Source organism: Kwoniella newhampshirensis, chromosome 12 (assembly GCF_039105145.1).
Source record: "Kwoniella newhampshirensis strain CBS 13917 chromosome 12, whole genome shotgun sequence".
Taxonomy (NCBI): domain Eukaryota; kingdom Fungi; phylum Basidiomycota; class Tremellomycetes; order Tremellales; family Cryptococcaceae; genus Kwoniella; species Kwoniella newhampshirensis.
Window position 1 is genome coordinate 434,210 of NC_089965.1, and position 18,468 is coordinate 452,677.

Here is an 18,468-nt window from a genome sequence, read left to right on the forward strand (position 1 = left end):
GCTGGGCCTCACGTAGGGCATGAATCAGTCATGAGCTGCGGCAATACTCGGACATCTACCCACTTCATCGACGGTGATTGGTCGGGTAGGTATAGGCCCACTAGTTGTCATGTAGACCCTCTTGAAGCGGTAGGTCAGAGGCATTGGTGCTTCGGTTGGGTACAGCGATGCGCTCCGACAGCCCCAATGACACCACGAACACGAGACGGGTGATCGGCCCACAGCGATGCAACCAAGAGTGTTCTTGCTGATCTCGAGAATATCCGATGCTAGACATCCTGTCTCAGAGAGCCACTGTCCGTCGTCCATCATCTTCCAGAACTTGTCTCTCGAAAATCTGAGCGATTGCTCTCCTCGCAATGATGGTGATCTCCATCCTCCGTCTTCCATCCAAAGACCCACCGACCGTCTTGACAGAACAAGGTTCTGCCCGACAAGGCCAGGCGGGACAGGAGTCCGTGGGAAGGAGGTACTGAACGTGGGGACGATGTGAAAGAAGGGAATCCATACTTTAAAGCTAAGAAAGGAACAACGGGGGACACATCAACGCTGGTGTGAGATTCTTTCCGCCTGACTGGCTCGCCCGAGACAGAGAAGACCCACCTCTATGGCAAAGTGGGATTCGGGACGACTCCCCTTTCAGCGATACTGGATGCATAAATCCTGAAAGTATTTTCTTCCTGCAGAACCTGTGATTTTGACCAACCCTACAGGGACCGCGATCGTTCACGATTTCAATCTTCTCAAACGTCTCTCTGTCTGATCGGATTGACCTCCTGCCTGTAAGGCGATGTTTTCGCTCCAAGTCTGATTCGTTCTCTTGACCCATGGCGAGATGACAAGGCGATAGTAGGCAGCGGCGGCTCGGGTGGGAGAGAAAATGGTAACGTTAGTGACCGCGCTCACCCTGAATGCCTTGGAGTCTTCCGACATCAGTCGAGCAGTGAATCCATTTCTGAGAGTGGAGACATTGGATGTGCCGGTCCCAGCGATGTCAGCAGACCTCCAGGCCGTCGTGTCACGTTCATGGCTGGCGCGGCGCTGTCTCCTCATCTGCTACAGTATTTCTCGTGGCCGTGGCGAGATATTGAGAATATACAAATTCCGAGTCCATACGAAGTCGACTCTGGACTCGAGCTTTCTTTGATCTTTGTCGCCACCATTCGAGCATTCGGTACCTCTGATGACTGCCTCCAAGAGCCACGCCCCCTATTTCCAGTGGAAGACTGCTGATCAGAAGTCATAGACGACCCCCCTCCACAAGAAGACCACGTGTGACATTTTCACTGCGTTAGTCGAGCTCCTTTCTCTTCCAGTGCCACAAGCTCCAGCAACAGCTCCATCACGATATAAACGGACCTCCTAGCACCAATATCAGAAACAGAGGGCATGGAGGATTGGTCATCTCAGCAGAAGTGGATTGACGATGCACCGCAAACCAAGTTGCAGCTGTTCCCCAAATCGCACGGCGGAATCCCGACGAAAGCGGGGAGACAGCCACCATCGCTGTAAGCGAGTTTATCAACCGTACATGTACCTCCACCTTCGGGTCTTTTGATGCGCAAGACGACAAAATCTTCGCACGTTGATGTAGCCAGTCCAAAACAACAACAAATATCTTGTCACGCATCAACACGTCTCTGATCCCATATCTCTCTGACATACACAAATACACTCGACCATGTCCGATATCGCTTACCTCAAGTCCTGTCTGGGTGTCCATCCCGATTTCCCAAAGAAGGTGAGGGGGGGGCGCAGAATTCTCCTTATCTATTGAGCAGTTCAGCCTCAAATCCACCCTGTTTTGTCGTTGCCTACCAATGACTCGAGCGCCCTAAATCGGCATATATCTGTCCTACGTTCTCCTTGCGCCTCCAACGAACTCTCGAACCTACGATGCCAGATCCAAACTTCGAGATTATCAGCTGACAACCTTTCATTATATCATAAGGGAATCACCTTCCTCGACATCTTCCCTCTCCTCCGATCCCCTCTCGCCTTCGAGACACTCATCACCCATCTGATCCATCACATCCTCACCACCTTCCCATCCTCGAGACCCGACGTCATTGTCGGTCTCGACGCTCGAGGATTCCTCATCGGTCCCATCATCGCCATGCGATTAGGCGCCGCCTTCGTGCCCGTTCGAAAGGGCGGGAAACTTCCGGGTCAGGTCGAGGTCGTCAAGTATGAGAAGGAGTATGGGACAGACGAATTTGAGATGCAGGCTGGTGCGGTCGAGCCTGGTCAGAAATGCATTGTCATTGAGTGAGTTTACATGTCATCACTTGCAGACCACTCTCCTCCTCTACTCGAGGTGTGACGTCCTTTACCGCACATCCGTCACCATCTACTACCACCTCGATGACACATCAGGCCACATCATACATGTTAAACCGACCTGCTTACCTCACAAAAACTCCTCAGCGACCTCATCGCAACCGGTGGATCCGCCGCCGCCGCAGGTGAACTCATCAAGAAGTCTGGCGGTGTCACACTCGAATACCTCTTCATCGTCAGCTTGCCCTTCCTCAAGGGTCACGAGAAGCTCGATGCTCCTATCTACGCTTTGATCGAGGCCGAGGACTAGATCCCAGTACCGACTTGTGGGAATGATTCTATGCATATACGTACAAGGGAATATTATCTTTAGATATGCAATGGTATTTTGATAGCCACAATGCGAAGTCGCAGATCCACATGCCTTGATTGCGTACTATGGACGGTAAAATAGGGCTCCGTCCCTCCTCATCTCCGGCTCAAACTGCCATACACCCTGGAATCTCCGACTCTCGCGACCGGGCCGTTCGTCGGCCAAAGGTGGAAGTCGCAATCAAAAGATTCTTTGGGCGGCTGAATCTGTTCTCTAGTAGGACGATCGGTCGACTGCCTTCGTGCGGTATTCGTTATACTCGCGTTCGAACCGGTAACACCTGACATGTCATGCCATCAGCTATGACTGGACACGTTGATTGTGAGTCCAGTGTACGCACCCTGTGTTACTTCTGTCCTCTCACCTTCGCCTACGTACACTGTATTCGTATCTGCCTCCTCCGCAACATCGTCAATGACCAAAGCTCTCATGAGATTTACTTCTCCACTTCTGTCCATCGCATCCGCCGCGGATATCCCTTGCGTTGAAGTCAATCCTGGCTCTTCAACTCCAATCTCCATTTGCAATGGACTGGGCGAGTTGGTGCTGGCCAACGGATCCCTGACCAAATTCATGTCCCTTCTCAGCTGCTGTATTCTCCTCAAGGACTGACGACTTCGTTCGATTCGTTCGTTCGCAGCATCCCTTTCTGCTCTGATCCTTTCGACTTCCTCTGTTGGCCTAAGCCAGGGCCTGTTTCCGCCCGACGTCGTTTCGTTGAGGTATCTTGCATCGCCGTGGTTGTTTGCATTCGGCTCCCCACGATGGGGTAGTCTCCGCGACGTATATTGTGGAGGGTCCACCGTGAGATCGATTACCAAGACGGAAGTCTCCCCGTTTCCTTCTTCACCAGATTCATTTCCATCGCCATCGGAATCAGTCTCCAGCTCCGCATTTGGTATCGTAGGGTTTGCACCTCCTAAAGCGGACAGGTAGTCAGTCGTCCTTGTCCTCGTCGCGATTACTTCCTCCGCATTGAAATCGAGGAGAGATCGAAAGTCCTGCTCAGAGTCTCGTTGTCGCTGCCTTTCTGCGCGCTGTCGTCGCCTTGCCTCACGTTGCCGTGTCTGACTTCGCACTGGGTCGCTGTCATTGGTCCCGGCCTGAAGGGCACGGATCGTGGTCTCCATACTTGCCTCGAATGACTGACCTTCTGGAGGACCTGGACGAGGCCCTTGCTCGAAAAGCTGCCGTAAGGATGGCCAGAGAGAAAGGAAAGTATCATGGTCTTCACCGATTGGATCCCGATGAGGTCTTCGTGACTGCCCTTGTTCGGAATCCGAAGGTTCACCCATGCGAGAGGCAACAGACATTCCTCGATATGTGAGACCATCACTTTGCGATGAGTCGTCTCGTGTCGCAGTGTTGATGAGGTTGGCCGGCGGCAGACTGAGATCTAGTGAGGCGATAGGACCGGGTTCGCGGCCTTGTAGTATATCCCTGAGGAAATCGTCACTAGCATAACTTCTGCCCAGCGGCTGGGCGCTTGGCAAGGAATGGGAAGGACGCGGTGCGACAGTAGACCTGTTGCGTGATGGTGCAGGGGGATGCAAGACGGGACGAGCACGACCTCTGGGTGGGACAGGAGCAGGATCCGGAGTAGACTCCACAGGAGGCGGAAGGCCAGCCACAATCGAAGGCTGGTAGACGGTTGCGGGTGACACGTCCTTACTCCTGATAACTGCAGGTGCAGGTTGACGAGCAAGAAGTTGGATGTTGGTCGGCGGTAAGCCCCGACTTCCTCCTCGAGCCGTTCTCGCCGAAATCTTCGACAACTCCCGTCGGCTCATAGCAGGGGCAGCGACGTTCTGGGTCGATCGCAAGACGGCGTTAGAGCTCTGATCGGTGCTTGTTGCAGTGGTGTTCATGACTCCACCTGTACGAGAAGGATTCTGATGCGTAGCTGAATGACGCCTTGGTATCCCTACTCCAGCATTGTTCAGTCTTCTGATACCGGCTTCAAGCCTATCTTGATCTTCCCGAACTCTGGTCAACAGTCTCGATAATCCCGATCCACCCTCTCTCCCCGGTACTGTATCTTCAATTGGTTGTACCGAAGGGGTGGTCAAAGCGTCTCTCACTGAGGGAGGTACTGGTGGCGGAGGAACATGATCATCAATTGGTGCGTTCCACGATTGCGTAGCTCTCATTCTCAGATCTCGAGCAGTCTCACTCAGTCTTTGGATCCGATTTTCGATGGTCTGTGCGCGGACGGTCCACGGGTCTGGGGAGATTGAAGTCGTCTGAGAGGCTCGATCGAGGAGAGAATTGATCTCGTCTGTGGTGACCGGCCGCGAGAGGGAGGATAATTCATGACCGATGGCGCTTGGACGCGCAGTGATAGCATTGGATGATGGAAGGGCGTTTTGGGGGTTTGAAGTCACAGGCGTTGTGAGGATTGATCGATGCATTCTTGAATGGACCTGCCGGGCGTTGGTCTATGGAGACGATCAGCTATCGATCCAACAGCAGCGACGAGATCACGCAGAAGCTGACCTCATCTGTCCTGCCTACTCCAGCTGGACTCCCTAAATCTCCTTCTAGAGCTCTCTCCAGGTCTCCGGCCTGTCCCCTCAGTCTCTCCACAGCGACTCCAAGTTGTTCTACTCGACTGCTCAAAGAGTCCCGGAGTTCTTCTAGCGAAAGCAGCAGTGCACGAGTATTCTGTTGAGCAGTAGCCGTCGGCAAAATTGTTGGAGCGGATACATCGTGGGGCGGGGAGGGCGGCATGGCCCGGTGTCCGTAAAATGATTGATCCGATTGACTGTCGACTGACTCTGAACAGGGTGCGCAAGTTGGAAATGATACGACCGACGCTAACTTGTAGCTGTGACGAGAGGTCAGACGTCAACTCTCCTTTTTCCGCTCAGACAACGATCCTTTCACCGTTTCGTTCCAGCGTGCTCGACAGGTGGTTTCTCTGCCACCTTGTACTTGGTCGTCTGATCAGATCGAGGTCAAGTCTCAGTCATTCGTGTACTCGTCAAGGTATCACCGATATGTTGGTAAGTCAAGATGAACAAGATGAAGTGTACAGGAAGGAGGAGGAGAGGAGGAGGATAATTGTATTTGCGTGAGGATCTTGTACGAGTGGCGGTTGCTTTTGTAAGTCGTTTCAATGGTCATCGAGTCGGCGGCGATGTCCGCGCAAAAACAGACGTCATCCTTGTTTTGACGCTTTCAGACTGCTCTCTCTCTCTGACAGATTTATCCTCATCCAGCATACATCGATTATCACCATCTCACAAGCAAGACTCGAAGCAGGACTGCCCAACAGCCCCGCCAAGATGCTCGACCCATCACCCACCCTGACATGGTTCAACGTCCTCATCGGTCTTCTCTTCATCATCTTCGATGCGGTCCTCTCCCTCATCCTTGGTCTCGGTATAGGCAGCTCATTGCTCGTGGCTGCTGCGAGATGTATTCTGCAACTGTCGGTGATGGGCTTGATTTTGGATAAAGTGTTTGCCAGTGATAACATCTGGGGTGTCTTTGGCATCGCCGGTGAGTGCTTCTTGTCCTGTCACTCTGCTCTGCAGGGGTCGAGTAGGCTGTTTCAGCTTAAATTACCTCACACTTCTGCAGTGCTGCTCAACATCTTGGGCGCGACAGAGGCCACGTATAACAAGAGCAAAAAGAGGTTCAATAATATGGTGAGAGACCCCTCTTTTCCCACTCTCTAATAAGATTCGTTCTGACAACGTTCATTTCCAGTTCCCCTTTGTCCTCGCTGCGATGCTTAGTGGAACTGTACCCATCTCCATCCTTGGAACTCGGTTTGCAATGTCGCAAAATCCTTTCTGGAGACCTGATCAATATGGTGAGGCTTCCCGCTTCCGACCTTCTCAGCTCAATGCATTCCAACTTTTGTTCTAATGTCAAACATTAGTCCCTATCATCGGCATGATCTTAGGCAATGCGATCTCGGCTATCGGCGTCGGAGTCAATACGGTTCACAAGGAGTTCTCGGAGAACAAGGATAAGGTGGAGACTTATCTCGCTATGGGAGCGAGTAGGTTTGAAGCGTGTAAACCTATCGGAGTGGAAGCTTTGAAATTGGCTTTGCTGCCCACTGTCAATCAGTTGAGGTGAGTTTCCGCTTGCTCGCTATCGTCGTAATGATTCATCATAGCTGACGGGAGGAATGGACAGTGTTATCGGGTTGATATCCATTCCTGGTACGTATTTCTACAAGTGTCAGGCCATGGATGCCACTGACAAGACTGACGTTCCAAAGGCATGATGACTGGTGCTATCGTCGGTGGAAAGTCTGTGGAACAAGCTGCCAGACTGCAAAGTGGGTAGGGCTTCATCCGGAATGCACCAGTGTCAATACTGATCAAGTGCTTCTGTACCACAGTGATAATCATGTTCAGTAAGCTCACTATCCATTGTGAACCACCGAGGACCAGCTGATTTGTCGCCTCTCAGTGATATCCGCTTCATCGGCCTTGTGCACCTCTTTAGCTCTCATCTTCGCCCTCGCAACTCTCGTAGACTCAAGCTGTCGCCTTCGACCAGATCGACTAGACTCGCGGAAGCCCGCCTTTTACAGATATAGGGATGCGGCAGGACAGAGGGCATTGAAGCTTGTCAAAGGGCTGAAATGCTGGGGAGGTAGGGAGAAGGGCAGCAACGAAGAGCGGAGAGGATTGTTAGACGGTCAGAATAGAGACTAGAATGAGACGCCGAATGCTACCTGTCAACAAGACGTTCACGTCGCACTGGAAGACTGGTCAGACGCATGAACACGTCGAATAGCTCAGATCCCAAAATCCATGCTTTTGCAACGGAAATGATCTAATCATTATGTTTGGCTCGTACCCCACGCCGAGCGGGATACAAGACTCTCCCTACCAGGTCTACAGGTAGATCACATGCTTCAGGTATCGCTTCCTGTCCAGCATATTTCCAGTAATATGGCTCCGATTGATCGTTGTGGATGGAGGAGACGGCGGGAATGTTAGAGTATGGGTCTAAAGAGGATCAGCAATTCATCTCGCAGGCGAGCCGCCGCCGAGAATGGACACTGTCACAGCTGCAAGAGTTGCGGGAGAATTCATGGTGTTCACTCACCAGTCATGCAAATCGGCGAATCGAAAGAGGGGGTTAGGTATATCACCAGGGCGGCATATGACCAATATGTCAACAGTACGACCATCATGAGCCAGCAAGGTACTATTAGAGACCAATGGCTAGCAATGACACATTCGTGGTCAGCACATGCCGGTCCATCCACAGCAGAAGTATCTGGTTGATGATCGCACATGATCGGGAAAGTGGAAGAGACTCACCGATCGGGGAGCCATCCCACCCAGTCTTCAGGACCCAATGCCCAAAAGAGGTACAGTCCAAAAAGGAGGTATGTCCCCAAAATCGCGATACTAGCGTATACATCTGTCGGATTGGGCAGTATCTCCTGCGATGATGACGTAGTGGAGGTACCGGGCGATATAGGGGAACGAGGAGAAGAAGGGGGAGGGAGAGGTGGCCATGGAGAGATTGGGTCGAGGGGTGATAATGGATCGAGGCTCGGTGTTTCGTTTGGAGGCGTTACGGGGTCATTTCGTGCGTCTGATTCGTCTAGAAGAGGAACTGAGCGGGCCATGTACAGGCTTCCACACGGAATACGTGCGCAAAATGGAGTCAAGTGAGACTTTCAGTCACTTAGGATATGACCTTTCGTTTGATCAAGATAAAGTGGTTCGCAACGTCACTCCGGCAGGGAAAAAGATCTGTTGACAAGTTGCTGTCGGCCACGTGGTGGCCAAAGTGGAGGCGGACCAAAGTGGAGGCGGACCGAGCAGACCATACTTGAACATCCCATCCTCTGCTTCCTCTTCCTCTTTCTTCCCCCTCTGCAGACGTTCCCCGTCTATCTGCCAGACCCAAATCCGCTATGCCAGAGGAATGGGGAGCAAGTAGCCCAATGGCCGGTCAAGACAAGCAGAAGATGACACTCGTCAAAGATGCGTACTATAGGTATACGGACGTCATATTCAACTGGCACAAGGCGTTGAGTCCGGCTCATGTGAGTTCTTGTGGAGTGCTTTGGTGTTAGAGTTGGTGATAAGGAACAATAGAGGCCGTTCAGTACTGATCTATCATCGTCACTCGCAGGCCCAAGCTGTCACTACGCTCTTCAATGCTACTGCGCTTGTTCAACCTGATCATCCTCTCCACGTTGAAGGAGAGAATGGGATCACCCTTTTTGTCGGTGAGTATGGCCTCGCTCCTTCCGCCATTATTTCAAGTCCAGTCCGCTGAGATCAAGTTACTTGGGTCTCAGGCTATGACAAGATCAATAAACCTCGACTCCTCTTTTCTCTGAAACAGGTCCAATATATCCAATACTACATCCACGAGATGCGTCTTACCACATCCTCCTGGACGAAGTATTGCGATGCTCGTGCAGCTCTATTAGCTGAGGGTGAAGAGGGTGAAGCGGAAGCTGCCAAGCTAGAGACTCCATCACTGGAAGAAGGAGCGGACGACTGGGTTCCTTTACCAGATGCCGTCTGTATCTGGTCAGATTTCGTTGAAATCGTGAGATCGCCCTCTCCCCTCTTGTCGGTCATACTATACGGTGTGGCTTGAGATGACGAAACACCACATCCTGGAGCAGCAACCGATTACCATACCTACCGCTGCTGCCATGATGAAAATCTACAAACAATGTCAGAAAGACGCCAAGACCGCAGAACGACACGAGAGATCGGGCTTCTCACCACCCAAATGGGATCTGAAGAGATTCGAAGCCATCATCGATAACATGACACCAGGACCAGGATTGCGGAAAGGTCCCATGAAAGTCCATGAAGGCAGGAAGAGGGGTGGAGCCGTCGAAGATGAGATTGAGGGTGTTGGATGGGGCGGCTTCCCTTTGCCAACCAAGAATATGGAAACCGAGTCTGGCCAAGCCGCTGGTGAGTACAGATAGTTAAGTACGCAGATTCGAAGGTGATCGACTGACATACATAACTCATCACCAGACCTTGCCGTTACACAAGGCGAAGACGTCACTTTTACCACTACTGACAAGGCGTCCGAGCTCAAGTTCGCGAGCAACGAGGGTGATATGTCTGACGCGGTCAGAAAGGACGATAACACTGCAGAAAGCGACTCTCCTTCGCACAACCCGTCAACTGAGTCTCCGTCCTCTGAAGACTACGGCATGCGATATCACTTTCACTGTCAACAAGCTCTGATCTACGCCACAGAAGGCGGATACGTCAATGCCTATGCCACCGCAAACCCAGCAGAAGACAAGGAAGAAAATGCGCAGTCCGAATTACCGAAAGCAGTGGGCAGAAGTCTATTCGTTGCTCTTAGCGCCACCACCTGGGAGAAAGATCCCAAAGTCGTGCTCGAGGTGGGCTGGTCAGCAGTATTCTGGCAGGAGAGGTTGGACGCAGAGAAGCAGAAGGGAAATAGTAGGTTTGAAGAGATGCGCGATTTCGGTCATTACACGTGTGTCAAGCAATCACCAACTCGTTCATGTAACATGTACTGACTGGCCGTGACCTTACGATTGTTGCAGAATCCAAGACCACTTGTCGACCAAGAAGAACGGGGAGCAGAAACCTGATCACAGGGACCAATACCTGTTTGGCGATTCTCTGCCTATCGTCCAAGACAAGCTCAAAGACACTGTCCGTCAAAAACTCAAGGAATTGTCAAAGAGAGCAGGCCAGGGTCCAATATGTGAGCTGTTGTGTTCTCACGCGTTGATTCGTGAAGGAAGGCTTGACAGCTCATGGACTTGATATTAGATATCATCGCCCATGCGCCAGAAGGCGATGAGATCGATCTTAAAGACATTGGCCTGGACGCGAGCAGTTGGGCTGTCGATCTGCAGCCAGACAGCTGGAAAGTTCCTCCATATGTCTGTACAAGAGGCTGCGAATCTGTCTTTATGATTGTGAGCTTGCAGGCTCCGTCTGCAATTCAGACTGTTAGCTCATCGGATCTCTTGTACAGAATACAGCAGCGTTGTTTGGCGCAATCGAAGGTGCCACTGCCAAGGAGGAAGGAAGAACGATGATACAGCAAGTTGGAAGAACGACCAAATCCCTTCAGCATACTGCTTTAGTGATGTTTGGACAAGACCCGACCAGACGGCCTGAGAAATGCGGTAATGCGGGAAACGACGCCTTCGTGAGTGAGCGGCGCATTCGCACCACGCAGTGACTTACTGATCTCTGTGCTCCGGACGATCGTGTAGTATACACTCGAAGTCTTCTTGGCAAGTAAGTGTGGATCATCAAATTATAAATCTGGAATGCTGATTCGTCGAATGATAGTCATGACAGGACCGCCATTACCTGAACTGCGCGAAGATTATCGTCAAAGTCTAATCAAGCGCTCACCCTCAATCGTTCCAAATTCTGAGGACCGTTCACATGACGAAGGCAAATCGACCATTGACGTAGTCCACACAGTGCCCCTGACGCCTGATAAGAATGAGATCACCGAGAAACCAAAACATGATACAAGCTCGGTACAACTGCCTAGTGGCGGAGAAATGAGAGAAGTAGGTAACGACGAGAGCGGAGATAGTGACGATGATGATGATGATGGTTATGTGGATGATGAAGATATCAAAGGTGTATATTATAAGGATGAAGATGGTAACCTGGTAGAGATGATGAGTGATTGATCTATACTCGAGGCGCAGACTTGTAGGAGGAGGGAGATGGGAGGGAGGAATGGGTCATACCCTGCACGAGTATCACCTAGCTACGAATCTACGTGTACAATATAACTACCTCAATCCCCCAATGGTACCACAGTTCATGACTTATGCCATGCGATGCTATGCATTATTTTACAATGACCTAGACACGTTGTTACGTCTACTGTAAAGCTTAAATGGTAATACTTTCTCACTTCACACCGCCGAACCCACTTGCGTTTACACCTTGCTACGCACCACCATTTTCAAATCTTCTCAGCATATCCATGGCACTTGGCTTCTCTCCTCCTGGAGTGGCTACAGTCCCACCTGAAAGTCTGCGTTTCCCAATCGAGAATCCGCGAATCAACTTGTTGGCCGTCCCAGTGCCGAGAGTAGCGAATCCTCCTGTTCCTGCTTTATCCGTTGCAGAATGGGTATTTGTAATTTCATCCGGTCCTCCGCCAGACGGAGGCGAAAGCGTCTTGTTTCCTCCACCAGATGTGCTTGCGAGAGGCGATGATCTTGCAACTGTGCCTGATCCAACGCCGTCGGATGTTTCTGGGGAGTGCGAGAACGACATGACCGAACTAGTCTTTCTCAATACCCTCTTCGGTGGTAGACCACCTTCTTCGCCCGTTCCTCCACTACCAGATGTCGTGACTGCCATAGCGGGCGCAGGAGCGGCCTTACTACCTGGAAGTCCTAAGCCTTTGGGGTAGGACGAAGCCGAAGAAGCCACAGAAGAAGGTCGAACAACCGAAGACGCGAAGGCGTGACCTGGGGTAAGAGATGGATCACGGGAGGGAGGAGATGCGGCGGTAATAGGGTTGTGGGAATTGCTGCTCGACATTCTGTTATGAGGGGCCATAGTGGACGGTGTTGGCTGGTATGAAAGTGGCTTGGAAGGGGTTGTTTTCGACGTCCGAAGTTCCTCGTCAGAGGAAGTGCGCGGAGGAATGTTCGCCTTTGGAGATGATTCGCGCTCCATCAGGAGATCAACATCTGAGGTCGTCTTGGACATCATTGGTTCCACTACTTCTGCACGAGGAGTCTCTGGTGGACCTGAAAAGTCTTCAGGCTCCGGGGAATCCGACAAGGACGTTTGTGGTTCCTGACGACCGTTGACCGATAGACTGCTCATCGGCGGGAAATATCCACTTTGCGACCTCGGCCTTCCTTGTCCTGGAGCTTGTGCTTTGGAGGGAGAAGCCACATTGAATATATCGGTACCGGGCGCCTGTTCGAAACCTACTGAACGGGAGGTAGAAGCCATCATTTGGCTCACTGACATGTCCCTTTCCGCAGAATGACCGGCGTAGCTCGAGGTGGACCGGCGCGAAGGTCGGACAGCTGACGGGTTATATTCTTCCACGTGGTGAGTGTAGTATCTCAGACCGTCCGCAAGACCAAATGGATTCGAAATGTTCTGCGGACAGCAAAGTCAGTGGTAGACATGAATATCTGCCATCATCACTCACGTCGCCGCCGCTCGCGATAGCTTCCTCTGTCCTCACAATACGCGCAATGATCCACTCTCGAGTATTGATCTGCTCTTGCATGGCGTCTGTCACCTTGAGGAAGTTGTGTGGTGCGGAGACTGCAACTTTGTTGTGAGCGGACAGCATACAAGAAATATCGAACAGCGGGCTCACTGTTGAAAGCGGCCCAAGATCGGGCAGCTGCGTTGCGTGTAGGTAGGAATAACGCCTGAATTCGTTGTTAGTCTACTATTCATACAGATCTTCCAATTTACCCACCAGGTCTCCTTTCGTGAAGTTGGTGAAGGATATCTTGTTTCTGGCTGAGTCCCTGAACTGCCTACAGCTCTTTGACCATTTCTTAACCAGTCCGATGGTTCTGGTCACCGCTTCCGCGAACCCGACCAGGTCGAAGCCCTGTGCCGTCGTTAGACTTCGCACAAGCACGCTTTCTCGCATCTCATCTTTGCTTGAAACTGAGAGCGCTACGGAGATTGCATTCGGATTCCGCGGCGATCTCGAACGATTATTCTGCGTTACACCGGATATGGTTGTGGACATGTTGATTGCGTTGAGCAGTCTTTGACAAGCCTCGTGATATTTCGAACAAAGCGCTACAGCGTCTCGAGCAACGTCAGTTTGATAGGTATCCTTCTGGCTCATCGCCATTGCTGTATCCCTTGCCATCGCCAATTCGTCTGCCATCACCGTCTCCTTTCGTTGCGCCTCCCTCAGCTGTGCTTTGGTGAACGATAATTCCGCTTTCAATCCATCCGCTTGTCGTACCGCAGCGTTTCTTGCCGCGACAAGTTTATCATTCATCTCCAACTTGACGTCCTCCAGCTGCTTCGTCAATGTCAAATTTTGTTGTTCTAGAACCGCCCTATCACCATCTGCTTCTGCGATATGATCCCGCATCATGCGCTCCGCCTCAGCCGACTGATTTTTCAACGCCGTGTCTCGATCAACTTGTGCTTTCACGAGTTGTTGAGAGGTTGCTTCCAACTCAGCTCGGACGCCCGCGAGCTGTGATTCGAGGTTGTGTGCGGTGAGCTGGGTTTCACCTAGACTTTGCAGAGATCTGGTTCGTTCCTCTTGCAGCTCTTGCAGTTGTGCAATAAGGGTCTGCTCAGCGCTTTTCAGGCCGTCCACATCAAGCAAAGCCTCCTGGAGTCTGACGCCGAGATCGATAGCTCGATCTTTCTCTTGCGCTAACTCCGCTTGCAACCCTGTTATGAATTCCGTCTGATCTTCAACATCTCTGGTCTTGTCGTCTTGATCCCGGGACCTCTCCTCCAGTTCCGCCGATAGCGCTTGTCTTGCCAGCATTTCCTCGCTGAGATCCGTTCGAAGTCGCACGAGTTCGTCTTGTAGCTCGGCCTGTCTCGTTTGAAGCGTAGCAGCACGTTGCTGATGTTGATCCTCTAGCTCTCTCAGCTGCGCTTGATGAGACTCTTGGATCTCAGCTACTCGCTTCTCATGTTCTTCGCGTTCTCTCGTCGCCAGACGCAATTGCGAAGACAAATGAAGGAGGGTTCGACTATTGCTTCCGGAGCGGATGGAAATGCCAGAATGAAGCACTGGTGATGTCAGTCTTCGTACATCCCGTGAGACTCACCTGAACGTTCGATCATCCTATCAAGCTCATCACTCGCGAAGTCGACCCGTCCTATGAGTGTCTCGATACTAGTCTGTAGCGCGTCCAGATGGTCTTCATCCCCCTCCTCCATCGCTGCGAGCACCTCCTCGTCGTTTTTCAACGCTTCCACCCATTGCACGAGCTCTACTATTGTGTCAGTGCGGAACATATCACATACGCATGACTTACTTTCGACTTCATCCGGGGTGCTGTTGACCTCTCCTAGTATCTCTGCTCCAGTGACTACACTGAACTCCACTTTTGGTTTCGCGGCATCGCCCAAGATCACTTCGAATGGTAATTGCGAGATGAGTTCCGCTTGAACCTGTTCTCTCCTCTTGGACTCGGTGGTCAAAAATCGGGAAAGTGTCTGAGCTAGTCTGGTCGTCCATTCCATTAGAAGTCGACCGTACTCTTTCCTTCTGACAACTTCTGCAACAGCTGTCGCGTAGGCGAATGGGAGATGGTGAAGCCGATCAAGATGAGGGAATGCGACCTTGGCCTTGAGATCGGTGTCCAGTTGCCGCATCGGTCGGACGAGCTCGGTGATACGAGATTCAAATCTTGCGACTTGCCCCAGATGAATATGAACATCGAGGGTGAACTCATTCTGGAATTCAGCGAGGCTGCATTTGTGCAACTCACCTTCACGCCCGTCAATACTACTAGGTCGTCTCTCATAGCTTGATCAAGCTCCACAAGATCTAGATGTCAGCAACAATGCCTAGAAATTCAGCTCACCTTGATGCACCCCATCAACACCACTGTCTAGCAGCTGAGCTAGCTGATTCAATGCTATCTCAAGTCGAGCCAATCCCTCTTGAAACTCTCGACCGATTTCAGCTGACTTCCCCTCGAAACTGCGATTTTCCGTCTCCGCCTGTATGGCCAATTCATCCAGTTGATTTGCTAGAAAGTTGTAGCGCTCTACATGATCCTCTGATACAACATATTCCGTCAATACAAGTAAACGCAAGACTACCCCGTCAGACTCACCATGAGCTGTCCGACAACTGTCCCTGACTTGCTCCATCTTCCTACGATTGACATAGTCTCCAAGCGTCTTGACCTTTTCTTCCGTTTCGGTTTCTTTCCCCTTCTTCTTCATCAGGGAAGGATTTACGATCATCTTCGGTAATAATGCCATGTCGACCTTTGCACCCCTGATCAACTCTTCTTCCGTCTTCAGCTGAGGCTCGGCCCTGCTTGCGAAGTCCTGATATGTTTGTATGAGGGGTTGTAGGTGATGGGAGAGGTTGGCATAGGCGATCTGCAAGGCTCGAGACTGCGCTTCGTAAAGTGATTGGAGGTGTGACAGATGATCGTGTGCGACAAGGAAAGGATGCTGAACATGCGCCAATGATGATACTGTGATATTGTATCAGTCGAACGAGCAAGATACGACTTTTATGGATATTACGCACGATCTAATGGTGGTGGAAGCTGAACATCTTCCTGCAGTTGTACTGCCCATTGTTCCGCATCCTGCCAAAATGTGTCCCGGTTGAAGAGGTATATCTTTGCTCGAGGTGACTGTCATCAAGTCAGCGCGCTCTTGCTTTCTAAACCAGAAAGATCGACGATACCTACCATGGGAAACGAGCTTGGTCCAGCTTGATTCCAGGCCTCCTCCAAGACATCCTGCTTCAGCTCCCGCTCGTCGTCTAGGAAAAGCAACACATTGGCTACTGGTACGTTGGTGACCGTCGCGATGTCTTCGTACAGTGAATCCAGGCTACGAGATACGTCCGACGGGATGGCAGTCAGCCAAGGTGTCAATGATATCTGATTAGATCGACAAAAGAACTGCTCACGCCTCATATTCCTCGATATGGCGATCCAATTGGAACACCCCGCCATCAGAGGCGTAGTATACGTCCATGTCGGACGGTTGATCGATGTGAGAGTTGTGTGAGATGAATGGATGATGAGACCTGTGACCCTTGCACGCTTATGCATGGTGTTTGCCGCCCACCCGTCCAGTTTCCACAATTGCGGGGGCCCAGAGATCAACGGAAGATCAACATCTTGATGATATCAGGCTCATCCATCGCGAGGACTGTGTGTTTGTGGTTGCGAGATTCCAAGGTGGTGAGTGATCCAAGTCTGAATCAAGACGATAGTCACAAGCTCATCGTGACTCACATGGGGAGACGTTGGTGTACGATGGATGAACTGATGGAAGAAGGCGACTCCCTGTTCTCCCTGCGTGGTCCTTCCGACGCACGAGCACTGTACCATACTCCGGTTCAACAACCACCAGCTCAACCCGTCGGTCTAGGCTTTCAATCCCACCTCATTCCACAACACCTTCCCGAACCGGACGAATCGAGCGAACTTTCAGATCAATGGGAAGGCGCTTCTCCACCCTTCGGTGCTGATATCTCGACATCATACGAATACGAAGGCGGAGGAGGTGCTGGACCCCAAGCGAACGAGGAACAGGAGGAGGAAGGAGAAGGTGACGAGACTTATGCTCAGAGCGAAAGCTCATCGGCGGACTACGACCCTGATGCGGATCCTGAAGCCTTTGCGAGGAGACTCGATGAGCTGGCTGGGGTATTGGAGGTTGGCGAAGAGGAAGCGAGAGCCCTAAGATGGGGTCCGGCACTGGGCAGAGAAAGGGATGGTAGGTATTATCACATCCTATCCATCGCATAGGACTTTGGGCTAATGAGAGATTCAGCTCCTGATCTTCCTCTAGCCCAATTCAAAGCTCTGATCAACCACCATCTGACTAAAACCGAATGGCGGTATACACCTTCTGCAACTAGACTTGACGAGCGATCGATATTCGGACATGCTCTCGGGGGTTCCTTGTCTTTCGAGACGGGCGATGCACTTCCAATACGGGTCCTTGGGAGAGGTTGGGTCGATCGGGATGAGACATTGGAAGATGAGCTGAGGGGAGGACTTGAAGAAGGCTTGTCAGCTGGGCATTGACACGTAGAGACGGTTTTGGTAAGCTGCGCATCGCCACATCTGATTTCGTCTCACGCTCAAGGTGTAGACTAGATCGTGTAGCGGTATTATACCATGCATCTTGATACCATTTTGATCCGTCATTTCTTCCGAACTTCTCATCCTGCATCGACTGGTGCGGACTCATACGCCAGAGATCTGACTGACTGAAGCCACAAGATGTCCAGCCACCATGTCTCACTCCAACATTCCTCGCCTCTTGAAGGTCTTCTGGGCCCTACTGCTCTTCCTCAAGATGTCGTATCGCTCGAGAGCAATTGTGCTAGAGATGGAAAGGATTCGTTGTATCATGACTCGTTCCAAGCACATCGAAGCGACCGAGTGTGACTTTGTGCAAGGTGAACGATCTTCTGAAGGTCTCGATATAGACTATAACGACATTGTCGACAATCACGACAGTCACGACAATAACGAGAGCGACAGGAATCACGGCTTGGACAAAAGCGTGAAAGACGACGACAGTGGAAGCCGCAGGACATCTTTTGCGCCAAGCCTTGACTCCCGAACGGGCTCGATAAGCTCGGACGGCTCCTCTGCTCTCTGCACCCCACATCTCTCCCGAGCCTCATCCTTCAACACACCCGGCACCGATCCCCAAGCGCTCAACGACTTGCTAACACTGAAGGGGATAGTGGAAGCACCTTCCGAGTACTATCAGTCAAGAAACACAGCTCCGGCGATCTGTACGCCACCTAACGCCAAACGTACCCAACGTGGACTTGCACCTTTGAGCGTTCCGTCTGCATCCCTGTGTGAGTCATGATCGATCATTCCAGACACGAGTCATCAATTAATGCAAACCTTTAGTACGACCAACCACGTTCTGGCGTCACCATCCTTTGTCACCTCACGCATTACCTCACCATTCTCCCGCATCTCGATTGATCCGACGATCAATCCTGATTGCAAGTCCGACCATTTCCGTGCAGCATCCCAACCCTGACGCCGAAACGACTCGTATCGCGATAGGGCTTGCAGGTTTAGATCTGGATATTGATCCGAGACGGTCCCGAAAGCTTAGTATCGTTCCCACTTGAGT

At 51.5% G+C, this 18,468-nt stretch overlaps 8 protein-coding genes across 8 annotated transcripts; 5 read left to right on the forward strand and 3 right to left on the reverse strand.

Moving 5' to 3' along the window:
• Window positions 1-1,681: 1,681 nt before the first annotated feature.
• Window positions 1,682-2,590, forward strand: IAR55_005737 (adenine phosphoribosyltransferase; the record flags this gene model as incomplete). Its single annotated transcript, XM_066948827.1, has 3 exons — window positions 1,682-1,741; window positions 1,952-2,268; window positions 2,428-2,590. 3 exons carry the CDS (start codon window positions 1,682-1,684, stop codon window positions 2,588-2,590), a joined length of 540 nt encoding a protein of 179 aa, XP_066800600.1.
• A 158-nt stretch (window positions 2,591-2,748) lies between these two features.
• IAR55_005738 (uncharacterized protein) lies at window positions 2,749-5,383 on the reverse strand (the record flags this gene model as incomplete). Its single annotated transcript, XM_066948828.1, has 3 exons — window positions 2,749-2,933; window positions 2,994-5,076; window positions 5,150-5,383. The coding sequence occupies 3 exons, from the start codon at window positions 5,381-5,383 to the stop codon at window positions 2,749-2,751; spliced, it is 2,502 nt and encodes an 833-aa protein (XP_066800601.1).
• A 557-nt stretch (window positions 5,384-5,940) lies between these two features.
• IAR55_005739 (uncharacterized protein) lies at window positions 5,941-7,332 on the forward strand (the record flags this gene model as incomplete). Its single annotated transcript, XM_066948829.1, has 8 exons — window positions 5,941-6,157; window positions 6,239-6,306; window positions 6,368-6,473; window positions 6,543-6,741; window positions 6,806-6,831; window positions 6,891-6,950; window positions 7,014-7,028; window positions 7,085-7,332. The coding sequence occupies 8 exons, from the start codon at window positions 5,941-5,943 to the stop codon at window positions 7,330-7,332; spliced, it is 939 nt and encodes a 312-aa protein (XP_066800602.1).
• Window positions 7,333-7,453: 121 nt separating this feature from the next.
• Window positions 7,454-8,261, reverse strand: IAR55_005740 (uncharacterized protein; the record flags this gene model as incomplete). Its single annotated transcript, XM_066948830.1, has 3 exons — window positions 7,454-7,629; window positions 7,730-7,848; window positions 7,948-8,261. 3 exons carry the CDS (start codon window positions 8,259-8,261, stop codon window positions 7,454-7,456), a joined length of 609 nt encoding a protein of 202 aa, XP_066800603.1.
• Window positions 8,262-8,552: 291 nt separating this feature from the next.
• IAR55_005741 (uncharacterized protein) lies at window positions 8,553-11,312 on the forward strand (the record flags this gene model as incomplete). The annotated part of the gene is made up of 10 exons (XM_066948831.1): window positions 8,553-8,684; window positions 8,774-8,870; window positions 8,943-9,199; window positions 9,279-9,579; window positions 9,646-10,123; window positions 10,194-10,357; window positions 10,426-10,574; window positions 10,634-10,810; window positions 10,878-10,902; window positions 10,957-11,312. 10 exons carry the CDS (start codon window positions 8,553-8,555, stop codon window positions 11,310-11,312), a joined length of 2,136 nt encoding a protein of 711 aa, XP_066800604.1.
• Window positions 11,313-11,577: 265 nt separating this feature from the next.
• Window positions 11,578-16,329, reverse strand: IAR55_005742 (uncharacterized protein; the record flags this gene model as incomplete). Its single annotated transcript, XM_066948832.1, has 11 exons — window positions 11,578-12,756; window positions 12,809-12,927; window positions 12,983-13,037; window positions 13,088-14,250; window positions 14,427-14,591; window positions 14,637-15,092; window positions 15,189-15,386; window positions 15,444-15,815; window positions 15,872-15,980; window positions 16,038-16,182; window positions 16,262-16,329. 11 exons carry the CDS (start codon window positions 16,327-16,329, stop codon window positions 11,578-11,580), a joined length of 4,029 nt encoding a protein of 1,342 aa, XP_066800605.1.
• A 284-nt stretch (window positions 16,330-16,613) lies between these two features.
• On the forward strand, window positions 16,614-17,390 carry IAR55_005743 (uncharacterized protein; the record flags this gene model as incomplete). Its single annotated transcript, XM_066948833.1, has 2 exons — window positions 16,614-17,076; window positions 17,134-17,390. The coding sequence occupies 2 exons, from the start codon at window positions 16,614-16,616 to the stop codon at window positions 17,388-17,390; spliced, it is 720 nt and encodes a 239-aa protein (XP_066800606.1).
• Window positions 17,391-17,601: 211 nt separating this feature from the next.
• On the forward strand, window positions 17,602-18,466 carry IAR55_005744 (uncharacterized protein; the record flags this gene model as incomplete). Its single annotated transcript, XM_066948834.1, has 2 exons — window positions 17,602-18,181; window positions 18,237-18,466. 2 exons carry the CDS (start codon window positions 17,602-17,604, stop codon window positions 18,464-18,466), a joined length of 810 nt encoding a protein of 269 aa, XP_066800607.1.
• Window positions 18,467-18,468: the final 2 nt, after the last annotated feature.